Source organism: Rhamphochromis sp. 'chilingali' (assembly GCF_963969265.1).
Source record: "Rhamphochromis sp. 'chilingali' genome assembly, chromosome: 12".
In the NCBI taxonomy this organism is placed as follows: domain Eukaryota; kingdom Metazoa; phylum Chordata; class Actinopteri; order Cichliformes; family Cichlidae; genus Rhamphochromis; species Rhamphochromis sp. 'chilingali'.
Window position 1 is genome coordinate 3,609,771 of NC_137939.1, and position 15,008 is coordinate 3,624,778.

The 15,008-nt window shown below is 41.0% G+C and overlaps 1 protein-coding gene across 1 annotated transcript in view; it reads right to left on the reverse strand.

Annotated features, from left to right (window-relative positions):
- dip2ba (disco-interacting protein 2 homolog Ba) overlaps positions 1 to 9,738 on the reverse strand; it is a 46,060-nt gene extending 36,322 nt beyond the window's left edge. Inside the window, exon 1 of the mRNA XM_080899769.1 lies at positions 9,478 to 9,738. Coding sequence (XP_080755895.1) covers positions 9,478 to 9,562 — 85 coding nt within the window. The 5' untranslated portion in view covers positions 9,563 to 9,738. The remainder of the gene's footprint in view (positions 1 to 9,477) is intronic.
- Positions 9,739 to 15,008: the final 5,270 nt, after the last annotated feature.

Sequence of the window (15,008 nt, forward strand, 5' to 3'; positions counted from 1 at the left end):
GGGGCCGATAGGGCATTAACAGGGAAAAGGGGGCACAAAGACATACTTTTCTTTCTTATTCTCATTTAAAATGTCGAGCTTTTAATAAATAATTATCTGACACCCAAAGTTTTAATTTGATGTAAAATGAATAGAAGTCAATTACTGTATATAGTGACTATTAAGTCTAATATATATACCCTAGTAAGCTATAGTACTTTTTCCTTTGGAAAGGTACCATCTGTGCAGTCTGCAATTTTGTTGAAGAAAGATGTTGAATCTATTTAATATTTCTTGAAAAATAATTGATTTCTGTGCATTTTTTTTTCCACACTGCATCAAATTAAGGTTGATTACGTCGATTAAGCATCATGAGGTGGAGCGTGAGGGGTGGTTCCCTATTTTTTATTTATTTATTTTTGTTGTTGCTGGGAGTTGGAACCCTATTAGTTAGGTTGCTTAATATTTACGCTAAGTACTCTTTAAAATACCAGAATAGGGAGGATGGTGCAGGTTTAAGTTTATTAGATTGATCAGTATTGCTGAACTATGAAATTTTTTTTTTTTTGCATACAGGTATAACAGAATAACTTTAGTGTAGTTGTTGTTTTAAACTTGAGTATGAACTTACACAAAATGCAGCAAGATATTTAAAAAAACAGTTTTGTTGATTAAAAAACACTATATCGGATTCATATCGGTATCGGCAGATATCCAAATTTATGATATCGGTATCGGTATCGGACATAAAAAAGTGGTATCGTGCCATCTCTAATATATATATATATACACACACACACACACACACACACACACACACACACATATATACACGAACACACACCAATAAACTTGCACTTGCTCAGCTTTACTGTTAAACATTAGCAGGTAACGGACAACAAGACAACTAAAATCACTGGGGTTAACAATTATCACGCTTTTAACAACTTTCCAAGGGAGTCAGAAAGTAGGTGATTGGCCTAAAGAGGACAGCCCCGAAGAGGCTCTGGTATTTCACACACAACCCACGGGCGTAACAGTGACCCACATGTAGCAGCCAACCAGCTAGTTGGTCGTTCGTGGATGAGTTTGCCACTGGCTGATGTCTACTAGCCAGGAAACTCAGCCTCAGCGCCAAAGACACTCACACACTCACACACACACACACACAAAATTAGGACTGACTCCGAAGGATTTCGAGAGGGTGGCCTCCACTGCAATAATGGGGGAGCTTTTGTGTCAAAGAGATGCTTGTTTTCTCCTCCTCAGGCATGAAAGAGAATTTGTCTTGCCAGCCAGGTCTATTTATATTCACAAGAGCATTGGCACGGTCACGTGGCTCACTGGGCAGTGGGTATATACTAACGATAGATTAGAGGGGCTCTGCATTAACTCTCAAACTGACACCACCATAGAAAAGAAACAACTTTAATTTCCATGAGCCTATCAGACACAGATCAGAGAGTGTATCACTGAGCAATACCAGGTGTGTCACAGCACTGGCTCTGCGGGGCACAAAAAGCACAGTAGGGGAAAAAGTCCCTGACCATCACTTTCAGTTAGATAAAGTTGGTTGAGTGGTAAATGAAGGTGGGTGCATTGGAAAGCTGTGATAAATGGCCTGATATGATAAAATCAACATTCATTCTTTCCTTATGATGACTCAGAGTTGGCATCACGTCTATAAAAGCCAAAGCTTGAACAGGTTCACTCACTTTGCAGCGGATTGTTATGCCCTGAAGTAGAGGACACTCCTAATAGCAGTGACTCACAAATCAACAGGCAAGCCTAGTCTGTAAACACGTTATCTAAATACTGTTGGTTTAACTTGACATACATAAACAAGCTACTTATCACATAAATGGGTGGATATTATGTAGTGTTAACCCTTATCCATATACCTTAAACAAGGTAAGATCAACCATTATACTTCAAGTTTTCCAACAAATTATAGAAATAAAAGATAACAGAGTCCTCTCACACCTGTATACACCCAGGGAGAAATAAATTTCAACTAGTTCGGTCTTAAATTCTTATATTATCACAAGAATACACAATAATAATAGATGACACATCTTGACGAGATGAAATAGTTGCAGGTGCTGTTTAAAGATGTCCATCTTTAGGTTAACACAGAGAGTCGTCTTTTCCACGTTGTGCATTTCCACTGTCACATCAATCCAGTTATTTATGGTAGATACTACATTTTCCATCCATCTTTTGGTAATAGCCTTTTTCTCTGCTGCTATCACTATATATTTATTGATGCCTTTCGCTGATCAAAGTACTTCTGCCAAAGTCCAGCCCAGATATAAGCTCTTTAAGGCAGATACTAAATCATTTTATGTCTACACAGACAACTTAGCAAAGAATCTATGTAAAATATGAGAATAACAGACTGTTGTAACGCATCATTTGTTCCCGTTTCTTTTGTTAAATCTACCAAAGCTACCAAAGATAGCACAGGCTGACAACACAGCTTGATTTCTAAAGAGCTATTAGCCAAAGGAGCAGTGCATCATTGAGTGTCTACAGGCATCTACAGTAGAGGCTGTGTCGTGGTTTAGAGCTGCATTTCAAACAGTGGTCTTGTTGAATCTACCATCAGATGAAGTACCATCAGATTTTGATCAGTGCCATCTGGAAAGCCCTGATTGGCAACGGCTTCATTTTTCAGAATGACAATGATCCTAAACACGCCGTCAATGCAGTAAAAACATCTAAAAACATGGGATCATCTAAAGGAAGCCAGTATCCAAAGAAGGGCTTTAAATGTCCTTCAAGAATCCCGGAGAACTACTCAAAGGAGAGAAAGCTCAGGCTCAGAAAAATAAATACTGACTTTCAAGCTTGTTAAAAATTACAAACTCTGTTTTTGTCTGTTTCCCATGTTATTAACGAAATATAAAGAAATGAGCAGATACTCAAGACTTTTTCACAATACTGTCATTTAACAGGACCACGTTAGTGATATTTCAGCCAAATATTAGCACTGTACTTTTATTATTATATATTATTAATATATTATAACATATTAATAAGGCAATGAATACAATATTAAAAATGAAGTGAATGTGTTATTCATTGTTTCTGAGCTATAGTTGGGTTCCTAACTGTTAATCATTTCCAAGGAACATCAAATTGAATGTTTCAAGTATCATCTTGTTATTTCAGTCTCAAACTCACATGCATAATTCAGTCGTTGATTTCTCAATCCAACCTCACATCACGAGTGAACTCGCTCAACAAGTTCAGCATCTTTGACAATATAAAGTGACTTTCTCACACCAAAGATCTGCAGGTCTTACGAGCTGATGAGTGGGATGTCAATATAGCCCCTGGCATAAATTTTAATACGATCTTGTGTTTTTTTGGCATGCCTCAACATGTACCTGGGGAACATAAAAAAGTCAAGCTGACTTACCGCACACACCCACACCACTCAGTGTCCTGGTACTTAATGAGACCGTTTGAATAATTCAGCCAACTATAGGCCCAGAGGAGGGAAAGGGACTCCAGCCATCATTAACTATTCACAGAAGCTGTATTACGTCAAACTCACATGTGCAAATATACTGTTTACACACAAACACAACAAGACCCTTACCAGATGAAATGCCCCGGCTCTGAATCTACAAGCGGGGAGATGAAAGCTTTTGGGATTCTGACCTTCTGGGTCCTCTACAGAGATCAAACACAAGCACAAACTTGTGCAATATCCACTACAATATGTAAACACAAAAATTATAGCATGGTAAGAAAAATCACAAGACTGCTCAAATCCAATTCAAATGCCGTAAGAAATACAAGACGAATGACTTAAGCAGTCTCGCAAACAGCGCTGGAAAATAAACCATCTTTGTCGTTTATAATCCGTCTTTAATATAATTACACCGGAGTGCAATGTGTCCTTTTTAGACACTTTAGTGGCTTCATTAATCTCTTAAAAGAGATAGAAATCTGTCAGACAACAGTCGCTTTCTCGGTCACACTTTTAGAGCTTTATTCAGACATGTTTAAACGTGCACACACAGCAGTGACAGAGAAAGCAGTGATATTTTACATATGTGCAAAAGAGTTGTCATGCTTTGTGGCAACGAGCATTGTCGGTTGTACTTCTGAATGTGTGTGCACCATCCTGAAGCTGAGACAAAGCTACACCCTATTCACTGTGCACAGAGACAGCTTTCTCCTCTGGATTGGGACGGACAAATATCTCAGGCTTATTGTACTTTGTGAACAGACATCGTTTTAATGTACTGTTTATGTCATGAGCAGCTTTAATGCTGCGCATGCCTGCTCACTCATGCAAATGGACAAAAATTAGACTGAAAGGTGCTAAAAGAGACCTGCCAAGATTGCTTTTGCAATTTGTGTGAAAATCTGAAAGGGGTGTTGTTTCACATCTGGAAACTGGTGAATTTAGATGTGATCAGATTAATGGAAAGCAGTGCAAGTCCAAGAGGAGGTTTCCACAACAAAACAAGCTAAATTTGTCCAGGCTCTGTTAAACAAAATCTGTCAGCGATACAAGAAATGTTACCATTCTGTTCTATATAATATGCCCTTTATTAAAGCAGATGGAAAATCTCATCAAGATTGAAAACAAATCTCATTTTCAAGAGAGATCCATCAAATGTAAATATAAGAAATGAGTACAAGTGATATTCAGTACAGAACACAAACAGTAACATGGACTCGGATCATATGCAACAACATATCAAGAACAAGAGCATCAAAACAAATCACACTCACACTGAAGAGAGCCATTTTCTCGATCCTTTAAAATGGACAAACTCCCCCACACTTCTAACAATTTCAGCTCTTTCTGTAGATTATTCCACAAAAAAGGGGGTTAGAGGAAAGAAAAGAAAACCTTCTCCCCTCCAATTCTGTTCTGACAGACGTTTGTAAAATACAGTGAGAGCAAACGCCGTACTGGTTCTGATTTTTACACATGTACGCAAATAAAACAAGACTAAACCATTTCACTCGATGGGATAAACACAGCTTTTAAATACATGTCATACACTTCCATAAATGAAGTTAAAAAAAATGACTCCATTAGCTGAGTTGATGGGGAGATTTGTCGCATGTCATTACCTCCTCTCTCCCTCGGTTTAATCTAGATAATCAAATACACAATAAAGACAAACAAAATCAAAGTATTGGGGCTGAAAGTACAATACTGATGACATCATGCTGCGAATGCTTTACGATATCAATTTTACCACATTTCCACCTGCTATTCGCAAGAGATCATTGGAACATCTGTAAGAAGCATGTAGTAAGAGGCCTGTTAGAGTAAGAAGTTGAGAAATGAAATCTGGGTAAAGATTTCATCTTTCCAGTCAGTGTAAGGAGCCTCTTATTCCTCATTTTACACCAGAGCAAAAGGCACCTTAAAAACGCACGCACTGCAACACATGTTCTTCCGTTTGAGGAAGTGTCCATCACATGTCTCCAATCTGCCTTAAATTTAGCACTGTTTTGACTGTAACAAAAACAACTGTTTGCTGTTTAACACACTGAGAAATAATAAAAACAGCTCAGAGACATTGTGAAAACCTTTATGACCTAAGTATCATACAGAACAGCTGGAAATATTTTTTCATTTTGACTATAAAATTACAAAATAATTCTCATCTTTCAGGAATTTAGAGATTTTTTGCATCTAGCCCAAAAATGGTCGAGTAGTTCAGGTAACATGAAGCCCACACTGTAAAATCTAGGCGGAGCTGATTTTTCTGTCTGTGTTCAGACAGCGTTACGTTGTGAATGCTTTGTGCTACGGTGATACACCAAATATCCCCGTAAAGCTCGCCTTCTCCTCTTACCGGAACTGTCTGAATTTTGTCTCTAGCAAAAGTGGTAATGGAGTTACAGTCATTCAAAGAGCGCTGGACCGCGGGTAAAAATGAAAGAGTTTAAAGGGTGGGAGGAGAGTCCTCCTTGACGATTCATCAGACTTTGCCCTACATGCTGTCACTGATGACTAAGGTCAGGAAAGCAGGTAGCTAAGAAAGGCTTAGTCCATATTAGTGCTGACATGCTCTGCTGAGGGCCTTCTCTCCTTCATACACAAATGAACACAGCCTACTTCTGCTACATCTGAAGGATTGGCCCAGAAAAGAAGACTCTCTGCATACTGATCAGAGATGCAAACAGACAGCGACCCCACACACATATCAACAAGTGCACTCCATGCACTAGAAAGCGCTCAGAAGCAGATTGGGAGGAACTGCCAATCATTTCCAGTTGTATTGCAATGTCAAAACAGCACCTCGGCACAGAGCATCAGCATTAGCCGACAAACCAGAACTCATCTGTGCAGAATTTTGCTTGGGTCAGCGATTTCTCTCAAGCAAACTTGACAGACGGAAGGTGATATAAAGCAGGTAGGCTGGACACAGGGATGAACAAGACATGAACTTTTACCTCTGGCCCAGTAGAGAGATGGGAGGGCGTGCACTCCCAGTGGAAATACACACTGGGTGTCATCTTCTTGTGTGTATGACCAGTCAGCGGCCGTTCCCTTCTCTTCATATGGAGGCGGCTCATTCCAACGTACACACAAAGATCGGGTTCAGCTGAATGGCCTAAATGGCAGCAGAAGCTCCTGGCCACAGCGGCTCAGACCAGCTGAATGGTCCTCATTGTGTCCACCACAGTCACAGGGGGCTCGCAGAAATGAGTTGTTTTCTAAGAGGCCATTTGGCAGGCCAGTGTTCTTATCCGAGCAACACAGGAACAGGCATTTCCACTTGCTTCAGATGAGGGCTTGTTATGGACTCAAGAAAGACGGCCCATGAGGCACGCATCCAGTCACAAAGGGACTAACAAACTTATACATACATGGACGTGAAACGGACTTTATACCACCGCCCCCAACCCACTCTTTCCACTACACTCAGTGTCTCGCAGCTAGAATTTAAAAAGCATTGCATTCATAAGCCATGATGTCACACGAGCATGTGTTGAAGTCTAAGTGTCAACACCAGAATACTGGGAATTTGCCCGCTTCTTGTACCAACCGGTTTTTGAACCTCGTGTTTCTGACGGGCGCTCGTCAACAACAACAGAAATGCAGAGTTTTAAAAGCAGTTCCTGTTTGCAAGAAGTGCATTACTGTGCAAGTGCGTAACAGACCAAAAATAATGGTGACATGCTGTTAACCACAAAGATTAACCACAAGCAAGTTCCGATTCCGGTAAATAATCAGAAATAACTCTAAAACATGTACGGCAAACACAGGCAAAACATATTTGCATTTTTACTCTTAGTAAGTCATAAATATCAGTGTAATTTGCTATATTTATCATATATCATATTGCTATGATGCAAAACAACAAACAAATTTAACCCACAATACACCCTGAGATTTTAACGCTTGTTTAATATTATATGTTATGTCTTTGTTTTATCTGTCTGATGTATCTGGTTCTTATCTGTACTTTTATTGTTTATATAAATGCTACCAAGGAACCAGAGGGGCAGATGAAAATCAGCCTGTAATTCGCCAAACCTGACTCCAACTGCTTGTGTTAATTTTTGTACCACGTGTCCATTTATAGAAAATGAGCATAAAGATGAAGGAATAATTGGCAAACCTTTCTTAAATAACCTGTGATCTAATATAACATAGCGATCTTATAGACCTCAGTCTCCCCCTGGGGCATCTAAAGGTGTTGGCCCAAAATGACTCCCTTCCAACAAGAGTCCCTCTAGTCCCGTTTCATCGCTGTGGTGCAACGAGAGCTCGTGCTAACCTACAGAGGCCCAGCATGTTTAGTCCACATAACTGCGTTTTACTATATATGGATGTTTTAATCTGTTAACGTGAAAGTAGTACTCACAGCCCTCCATCTAATTTTGAACGCGCTATTGAAGACAACTTCACTTCCTTTAATGGCGTGTTGTTTAAAAATGTGACATATCACTGCGAGACTAATGAGAAATTTCCACATACAGGTTGTACCCAGCCTCTCACCCAGTGAACGTCTCCTGCCTCCATGGAGTGGATGTACTGTATATACCACTAATGGGCTACAGTAACCAAAACAGAACAACTGCTGAGATTCATCAGCAGGTCAGGTCAGCACACCAAATCCTTTTTAAATCTACAGCTGAAAACACCTTTGAGTAATGGACTAATATCATTATTAAACTCTGATCGAACACTTTGGTATTTTTATTGCAGTCAGTATCTTTTTACACAGTGTCATAACCCCCTTTTTAAGCCTTTATTACTCCCAGATATGAAATCATCATGTATTTACATCAAAACGCATGCATAACCAATTATAGGAGGGTAGCTATATATGATGCTATATTTAGAAAAAACAATAACAAAATGCTATGGACGCTGTGGATAACTAGAGGGGTCACTGCACAGGAGGATTAGATTTAGCTGCATGTATGGGGGCCACAAAGCAGGGGAAAAGGAGGGGGTACTGTCACGGATGTGTGACAGTGTGTCATTGGTGGGGTAGTGGGGCAAGCAGCTGCTCTGGGGGAGGGGTTGATATCAGCCCTGCTTTGGATAAATGAATGGTCCCAATATTGGGGTGCATACACACGTGACAACAAGCCTCACATCACTGTGACCACAGGCACAGGGCAGTGTAGTATATGAGGAGGAGCATAGGCAGGTAAACCCATGATTCCAGTAATAACAGGGCTGCACAGGTGTGCAAGGCTCGGTAAACTCTACGTTATCACTCCGGTGAATATCACTGAGGTCACAAACTACGTGTGGTAACTACGGGCAGTCATACATGACAGACTGTATCTTCATATGACACCACGAGCGGATGATGACTATAGGCCTGCTCATCTGATTTCAACACCACTCACAGTGACTCACACTTTTATAGCAATCAGCCGGATTTTTTTCCCAGATGAAAGTTGAGATTTCAATTACGTCTAACTGGGAGCCATGTGGTTACAGCTGAATAAAATCAATACAATATGAAGAAGTACAACTGGATAACAAGAAAAGGGGTACAGCCCTGAACGCCTTTCAACCAAGCCACACACACACACACACACACACACACACACACACACACACACACACACACACACGTAGTGGTGTTTAAAGACACACATTCACACAGCAAACGAGAGGACTTCTGATCTTGTTAATCAACCTTCAGTTTTAAATGAGCTTCGAGAAAAAGAGGAATATAACAAAATAAACAGAAACAAGGGGAAATGGATGGAAGCCTTTCTCTTCCTCATGTACAATGCTGCTTGCCATGCACTGCTAGCTCAAATGCCCACATCCTGTACTAGCACAAAATAAGCTAGGTGGCAGAGCCTGAGAGCCTGAAGCATGCTCTCATTCAAATTTTTCATAAAGGAAAAGTAGACGATGAGGATGAACCTCTGGTATAACCTATGCCGGTCAGCCCAGACAGCTGAGACATACACAGCTAGCCTGACAATCTGCTACAGCATCCCCCCCCCCCCATCAGCCCCCCGCCCCTCCTTTACCTTCAGACAGCTCCAGATCCAACTCAGCCAACTGGTCTCTAACCTCTTTAGGCAGGGCGGACAAATCCACGCCGCGGTCCGCCATGGCTTCGCCGATAAACTCGAGTGGCGTCTAGTTGAAAAGAAACCGGGCTGTTGCGAGGAAACGTTAAAAAATTAAAAACAAAACTCCTCCCTCAAGACACAAAACAAGCACCGGAGTGGGAGAGACAGTCCATCCGCACGGCTGGCCCTTCCGCCATAATGGGGGAAACTCACCAACGGCAACGGGCGGTCACGTGACTGCATTTACCTCGCCTGCGTGTGTTGATTCGCCGCATCCGAGAAGGGAGGAGGAGGTGGAGGTGAAGGAGGTGAGGGTCTCACCGACACCGCTGCTCCCCCTGGCGTTTCAGTGGCGAACAGACACACACAGGGAGACACGGACACACAGTCCCCGCCCTTCATTGAGTTCAAGAGGGTTAAAAGAAAAGATTAAAACTTCTTTATAAAGATGACTGAAGGTTTTTTTTGTTTGTTTTTTTTTGGGGGGGGGGGGGGGGAATACAGGTTTCACGCACGAAATGCACATGTTTTGTGTGATCGTTTACTTAACTGTGCATGTATAAATCAATTAAAACGTACTCTACTTACTAAAAAAAACTAAACCACAAAAACTGAAACTGGTGCAGCATCTGATTCCTGCTGTTAGCAGCTTTCTGGGACTCAGAAGATAACCTAATGGCCGATTTACACTACAGAGGTGCAACAATAGTCAATTTCCAGAGAGATCAGGGAGAGAAACTTTGCTGGAGACCAAAAATAGTGTATATTTGTCACACTTAAATGCTTTGGATCATCAAGCAAACTTTGATATTAGGCAAACATAACCTGAGTAAATGCAAAATGCATTTTTTAAGTATTGATTATGTTTAGCAATCAAACCTGCATAAAAAGGTAACTACCCCCTTTGTTAAATCATGAATTAAAAGGCTTTTCTAAGGATCCACGGTGAGAGCCATTAGCCACTTATGGAGAAAACATGGAACAGGGGTGAACCTTCCCGGGAGTGGCCGGCCTACCAAAAATACTCCAAGGCTCGAGATTCATCTAGGAGATCACAAAAGAACACAGAACAGCATCTAAAGAACTGCAGGGCTCATTTGCCTCAGTTAAGGTCAGAATGTGATGCTTAGTTGCTTCAAAACGACTTGCCCTAAGTGATGGACACATGAATTCTGCTCACTACCACAAAACCACATTTCTGAATGGCTAAAAAAACCCAACAATAACGAAATGAAAGTTTTGTTGTGGTCTAAGATATATACATATAAATACAGAGACAAATATAAATAAAATATACAAAGGGGATAAATAGAATAAATAGGAATAAAAAATAAAAATACAAGTGAATTGCACATTTCAAGTATTGAGTCTATTGCACTGTTGACTATTTACAAAAAGTATTGCACAAGGTATTGTACAGTGAGGTGCAGAGGCACTACAGCTTAGTTGTTCCCCCCTCCTTTGTCCTCCTGTTTCCCCTCCCTCTCCCCTCCAGAGAGGAGTTAAACAGTCTGATGGCGTGTGGGACAAAGGAGTTTTTAAGTCTGTTAGTTCTTGTCTTGGGGAGAAGCAACCTGTCACTGAACAGACTCTTCTGGTTGTTTATGGCCGTGTGCAGAGGATGCCCAGCATTGTCCATAATGTCCATCAGTTTCTTTAATGTCCTTTTCTCTGCCACTGTCACCAGAGTGTCCAGCTTCATGCCGACCACAGAGCTAGCCCTCCTGATCAGTTTCTCCAGCCTGGATGAGTCCTTCTTTGCTGTGCTGCTCCCCCAGCACACCACAGCATAGAAAAGTACTCCAGCAACCACTGACTGGTAAAACATCCTCAGGAGCTTCCTGCAGATGTTAAAAGAGCTCAGCCTCCTGAGGAAGTACAGTCGGCTTTGGGCTTTTTTATATAGGTGCTCTGTGTTGCATGACCAGTCCAGTTTATTGTCCACCCACAGCCCGAGGTACTTGTACTTGTTGACCACCTCCACCTCCTCCCCCTCTATCTGAACCGGCAGTGGACCTTCTCTGGACCTCCCGAAGTCCACAACCAGTTCCTTAGTCTTTGAGGTGTTGAGTTGCAGGTGGTTTGTGTGACTCCATGCGACAAAGTTCCTCACCAGACTTCTGTACTCCTCTTCTTGATCATCCCAGATACACCCCATGATGGCCGTGTCATCTGCAAACTTCTGAATATGGCATAATTCAGAGTTGTAGCAGAAGTCAGAGGTGTACAGGGTGAAGAGAAGAGGGGACAGCACAGTTCCCTGTGGTGCTCCTGTGCTGCTGACCACTGTGTCAGACGTGATGTCCTTCAGCCTGACGTATTGTGGTCTGTCGGTGAGGTAGTCGGAGATCCAAGCCACCAGGCAGGGGTCCACCTCCATCCTGTTCAGTTTTTCCTGAAGCATACAGGGCCGGATGGTATTAAAGGCACTGGAAAAGTCAAGAAACAGGATCCTGACCGTGCCTTTTCCCCCATCCAGGTGTGAGTGGGCTCTGTGTAGGAGGTACAGGATGGCATCCTCCACTCCGACACCCACCTTGTATGCAAACTAGTGAAAGTCCATGCTTAGATCACAATGTGTTGTTTTGGCATGACCTTAAACCGGCTGTTAATGCTCAAAATGCTCAAAAACCATCCGGTGTGGTTGAATTAAAACAATTCCTCAATAGCAGAGTGAAAGACTCAGTGCTAGTTATGAGAAATGCTTGATTGCAGTTCTTGCTGCCAAAGGTGGCCAATTATTAATTATTAATAACCAGTTATTATGCTTAGGGACAAAGATGGGTGAAACATGTACGTGTGACAAATATGCAAAGGTATAATATTAATAATTTATAACATTGCCCAGTAATTTCCTGTTAAGAAATTACTGGAGGGTTTTTTCTGTTCTTGTAAAGAACAAACAGGAAGTGCCACACAGGCCTATATAATGCAGAGAGTCAGATATTTGAAAAAGCCACAGCACATTTCTCTGGCTCTGACATGAGTTGAGAAGAATTTGACTTTAAGTCAGTCTTTGCAAAGTTCATGTAACACACAGTTGCAGTGCTGAAAACTGCCTCTGCATAAGCTCATAAAGTGACCTTGAGCACTTACGATCATCAGTGTGGCATCTTCACTGTAACCACGCTAAAAATAAATATTCCCTTCAGCCACTCCCGCAGCAGTTTAGGACTTCTCCAAAAAGTTCTGTTAATGTTTTTTTCTTCTTCTAGGAAACATGGACATTGTCTTGCGAGGAAAACAAGCTTCAAAGCAAACTGAACATAACAACTTAATTGCAGACTGCTGTCACTCTGCATTTCCAAAAATACTGGATTACTGGACAGCAAAACACAGCTTAAAAGCAGGGCCACAGCGAGCATTTTCTAGGCCAACAAGAACCCCTTCACACACCCGTAATGTCACAGGTAGTTATAATTCTTTAACCATTTGGATTTTGAGTTAAATGTCTAAGTATATGGACTGTAAATGTACAGGATGGTTTAAACATTTACTGTTTTTTTAGTCCAGTCCTTGTACCTGAGCATTTCAGAAGAAAATGTTTTATTATTTTTGTTTGTTTGTTCCTTCTTGACTTATCACATTCACTATATTTTGAGAAAAACTTGACCTTGAAATCGAGGTCACCAAGATTTTTAGCAGATTAAACCATGATATGAATTTCAAAATCTTACATCCCCTCGTTCTTGAGTTATCACATTCACAAACTTGGATGTCCATGCCGCCTGTCCACCTGCTAGCCTGGCAGGCGGACAATACTCCATCAGCCTTTTACATCTAGCTGACGAATAAAACATATTTTTGCACCAACCAAAATTACTCCACGAGCACAGCAACAGCAGGTCACAAAAGAAACCAGAACGGCATTAAAGAACCGGATTCTTCACGTGTCAGTTAAGGTCAGAGTTCATGATTCAATAATAAGAAAGAGACTGAGCAAAAATGGCATCCATGAGAGAGTTCAAGGAGGAAACCACTACTGACTAAAGAGAGCGTAAAAGCTTGTCTCACATTTGCCAAAAAACACCTTGATGATTCCCAAGACTTTTGGGAAAATACTTTGTGGTCTCGTATTAAACTAACGCAGTGTTTCAGAAAAGGAACATCATACCAGCAGTAAAAGAGGGTGGTGGTAGTGTGATGGTCTGGGGCTGTTTTGCTGCCTCTGGACCTGGAAGACTTGCTGTGGTAAATGGAACTATGAATTCTGCTGTCTACCAAAACATCCTGAAGGAGAATGTCAGGCCACCTGTTCATTACCTCAAGCTGAAGCGCACGTGGGTTCTACAGCAAGACAGCGATCCACAACACACCAGCAAATCCACCTCTGAATGGCTTAAGCAAAACGACATGGCCTAGTCAAAGTCCTGACCTGAATCCGATTGAGATGCTGTGGCATGACCTTAAAAAGTTGGTTCATGCTTGAAATTCCTCTAACATGGCTAAATTACAACAATTGTGCAAAGATGAGCGAACCAACTCATTGCCAGTTATCGCAAATTCTTGATTGTACACTGGTTGCTGCTAAGGGTGACCCAACCCATTATTAGGTTCAGGGGGCGATCACCTTTTCACACAGGGCCATGCGGGTTTGGATTTTATTTTCCCCTTAATAATAAACACCTTCATTTAGAAACTGCATTGTGTGTTTAATTGTGTTATCTTTGTCTAATATTTAAATCTGTTTGATGATCTGAAACATTTAAGTGTGACAAACATACAAAGTAGGAAATTGGGAAGGGGGTAAACACTTTTGCACACTAGTGTAATTTGGTATGGACAAGTAAAGGACAAAAGTAGATCGGTAGACACGGTCGGCCTAAAAAATATCTAATACATATGAAAGTGTCTGAAATTCATGTACTTAAAAAACTGTTTGCTGAAGCCTCATCAAAATAGTCTCAGTGGAAGGCTGGCTGTCAAGAAGACATGCTTAAGAAAGGGAAATGTGAGACACTGTCAGTCATGGATTGGCCTCCTCGGAGTCCAGACCTCAACATTATTGAAGCAGTGTGGGATCATCTAAAGGCAGCTATCAGCCAAAGAAGAGCTTTGAATGTCCTTCAAGAAGCCTGGAGAATTAATCCTGAAGATTATTTAAAGAAATAACGGGGAATCTTATGTCACAGAGTTCACACTGTGCTGAAGAATAGAAGTGGTCATACCAAATATTGACTTTCAAGCTCATTAGAATTGTACAAACTGTTGTTGTTGTTGTTTTTGCCTTAAAGATCCACATATGTCTGCATGCTTCAATAAATCCATGCATCAATTTCCCATTTTCCAAGCACAATATTTAAAAAGTGAGGAGGGGCTCAAAATCTTTGGACAATATTGCAGAAGTACTTGAAAGAGTATTATTCAATGCCTTTGTATACATCATTTCCTTTCATATCTCTTTTTAATCAAACTAAGTCTCCACTTTAATCATTCATATTAATAATTACATTACAATAGAAAACATGTTTTGATATGATAACTGA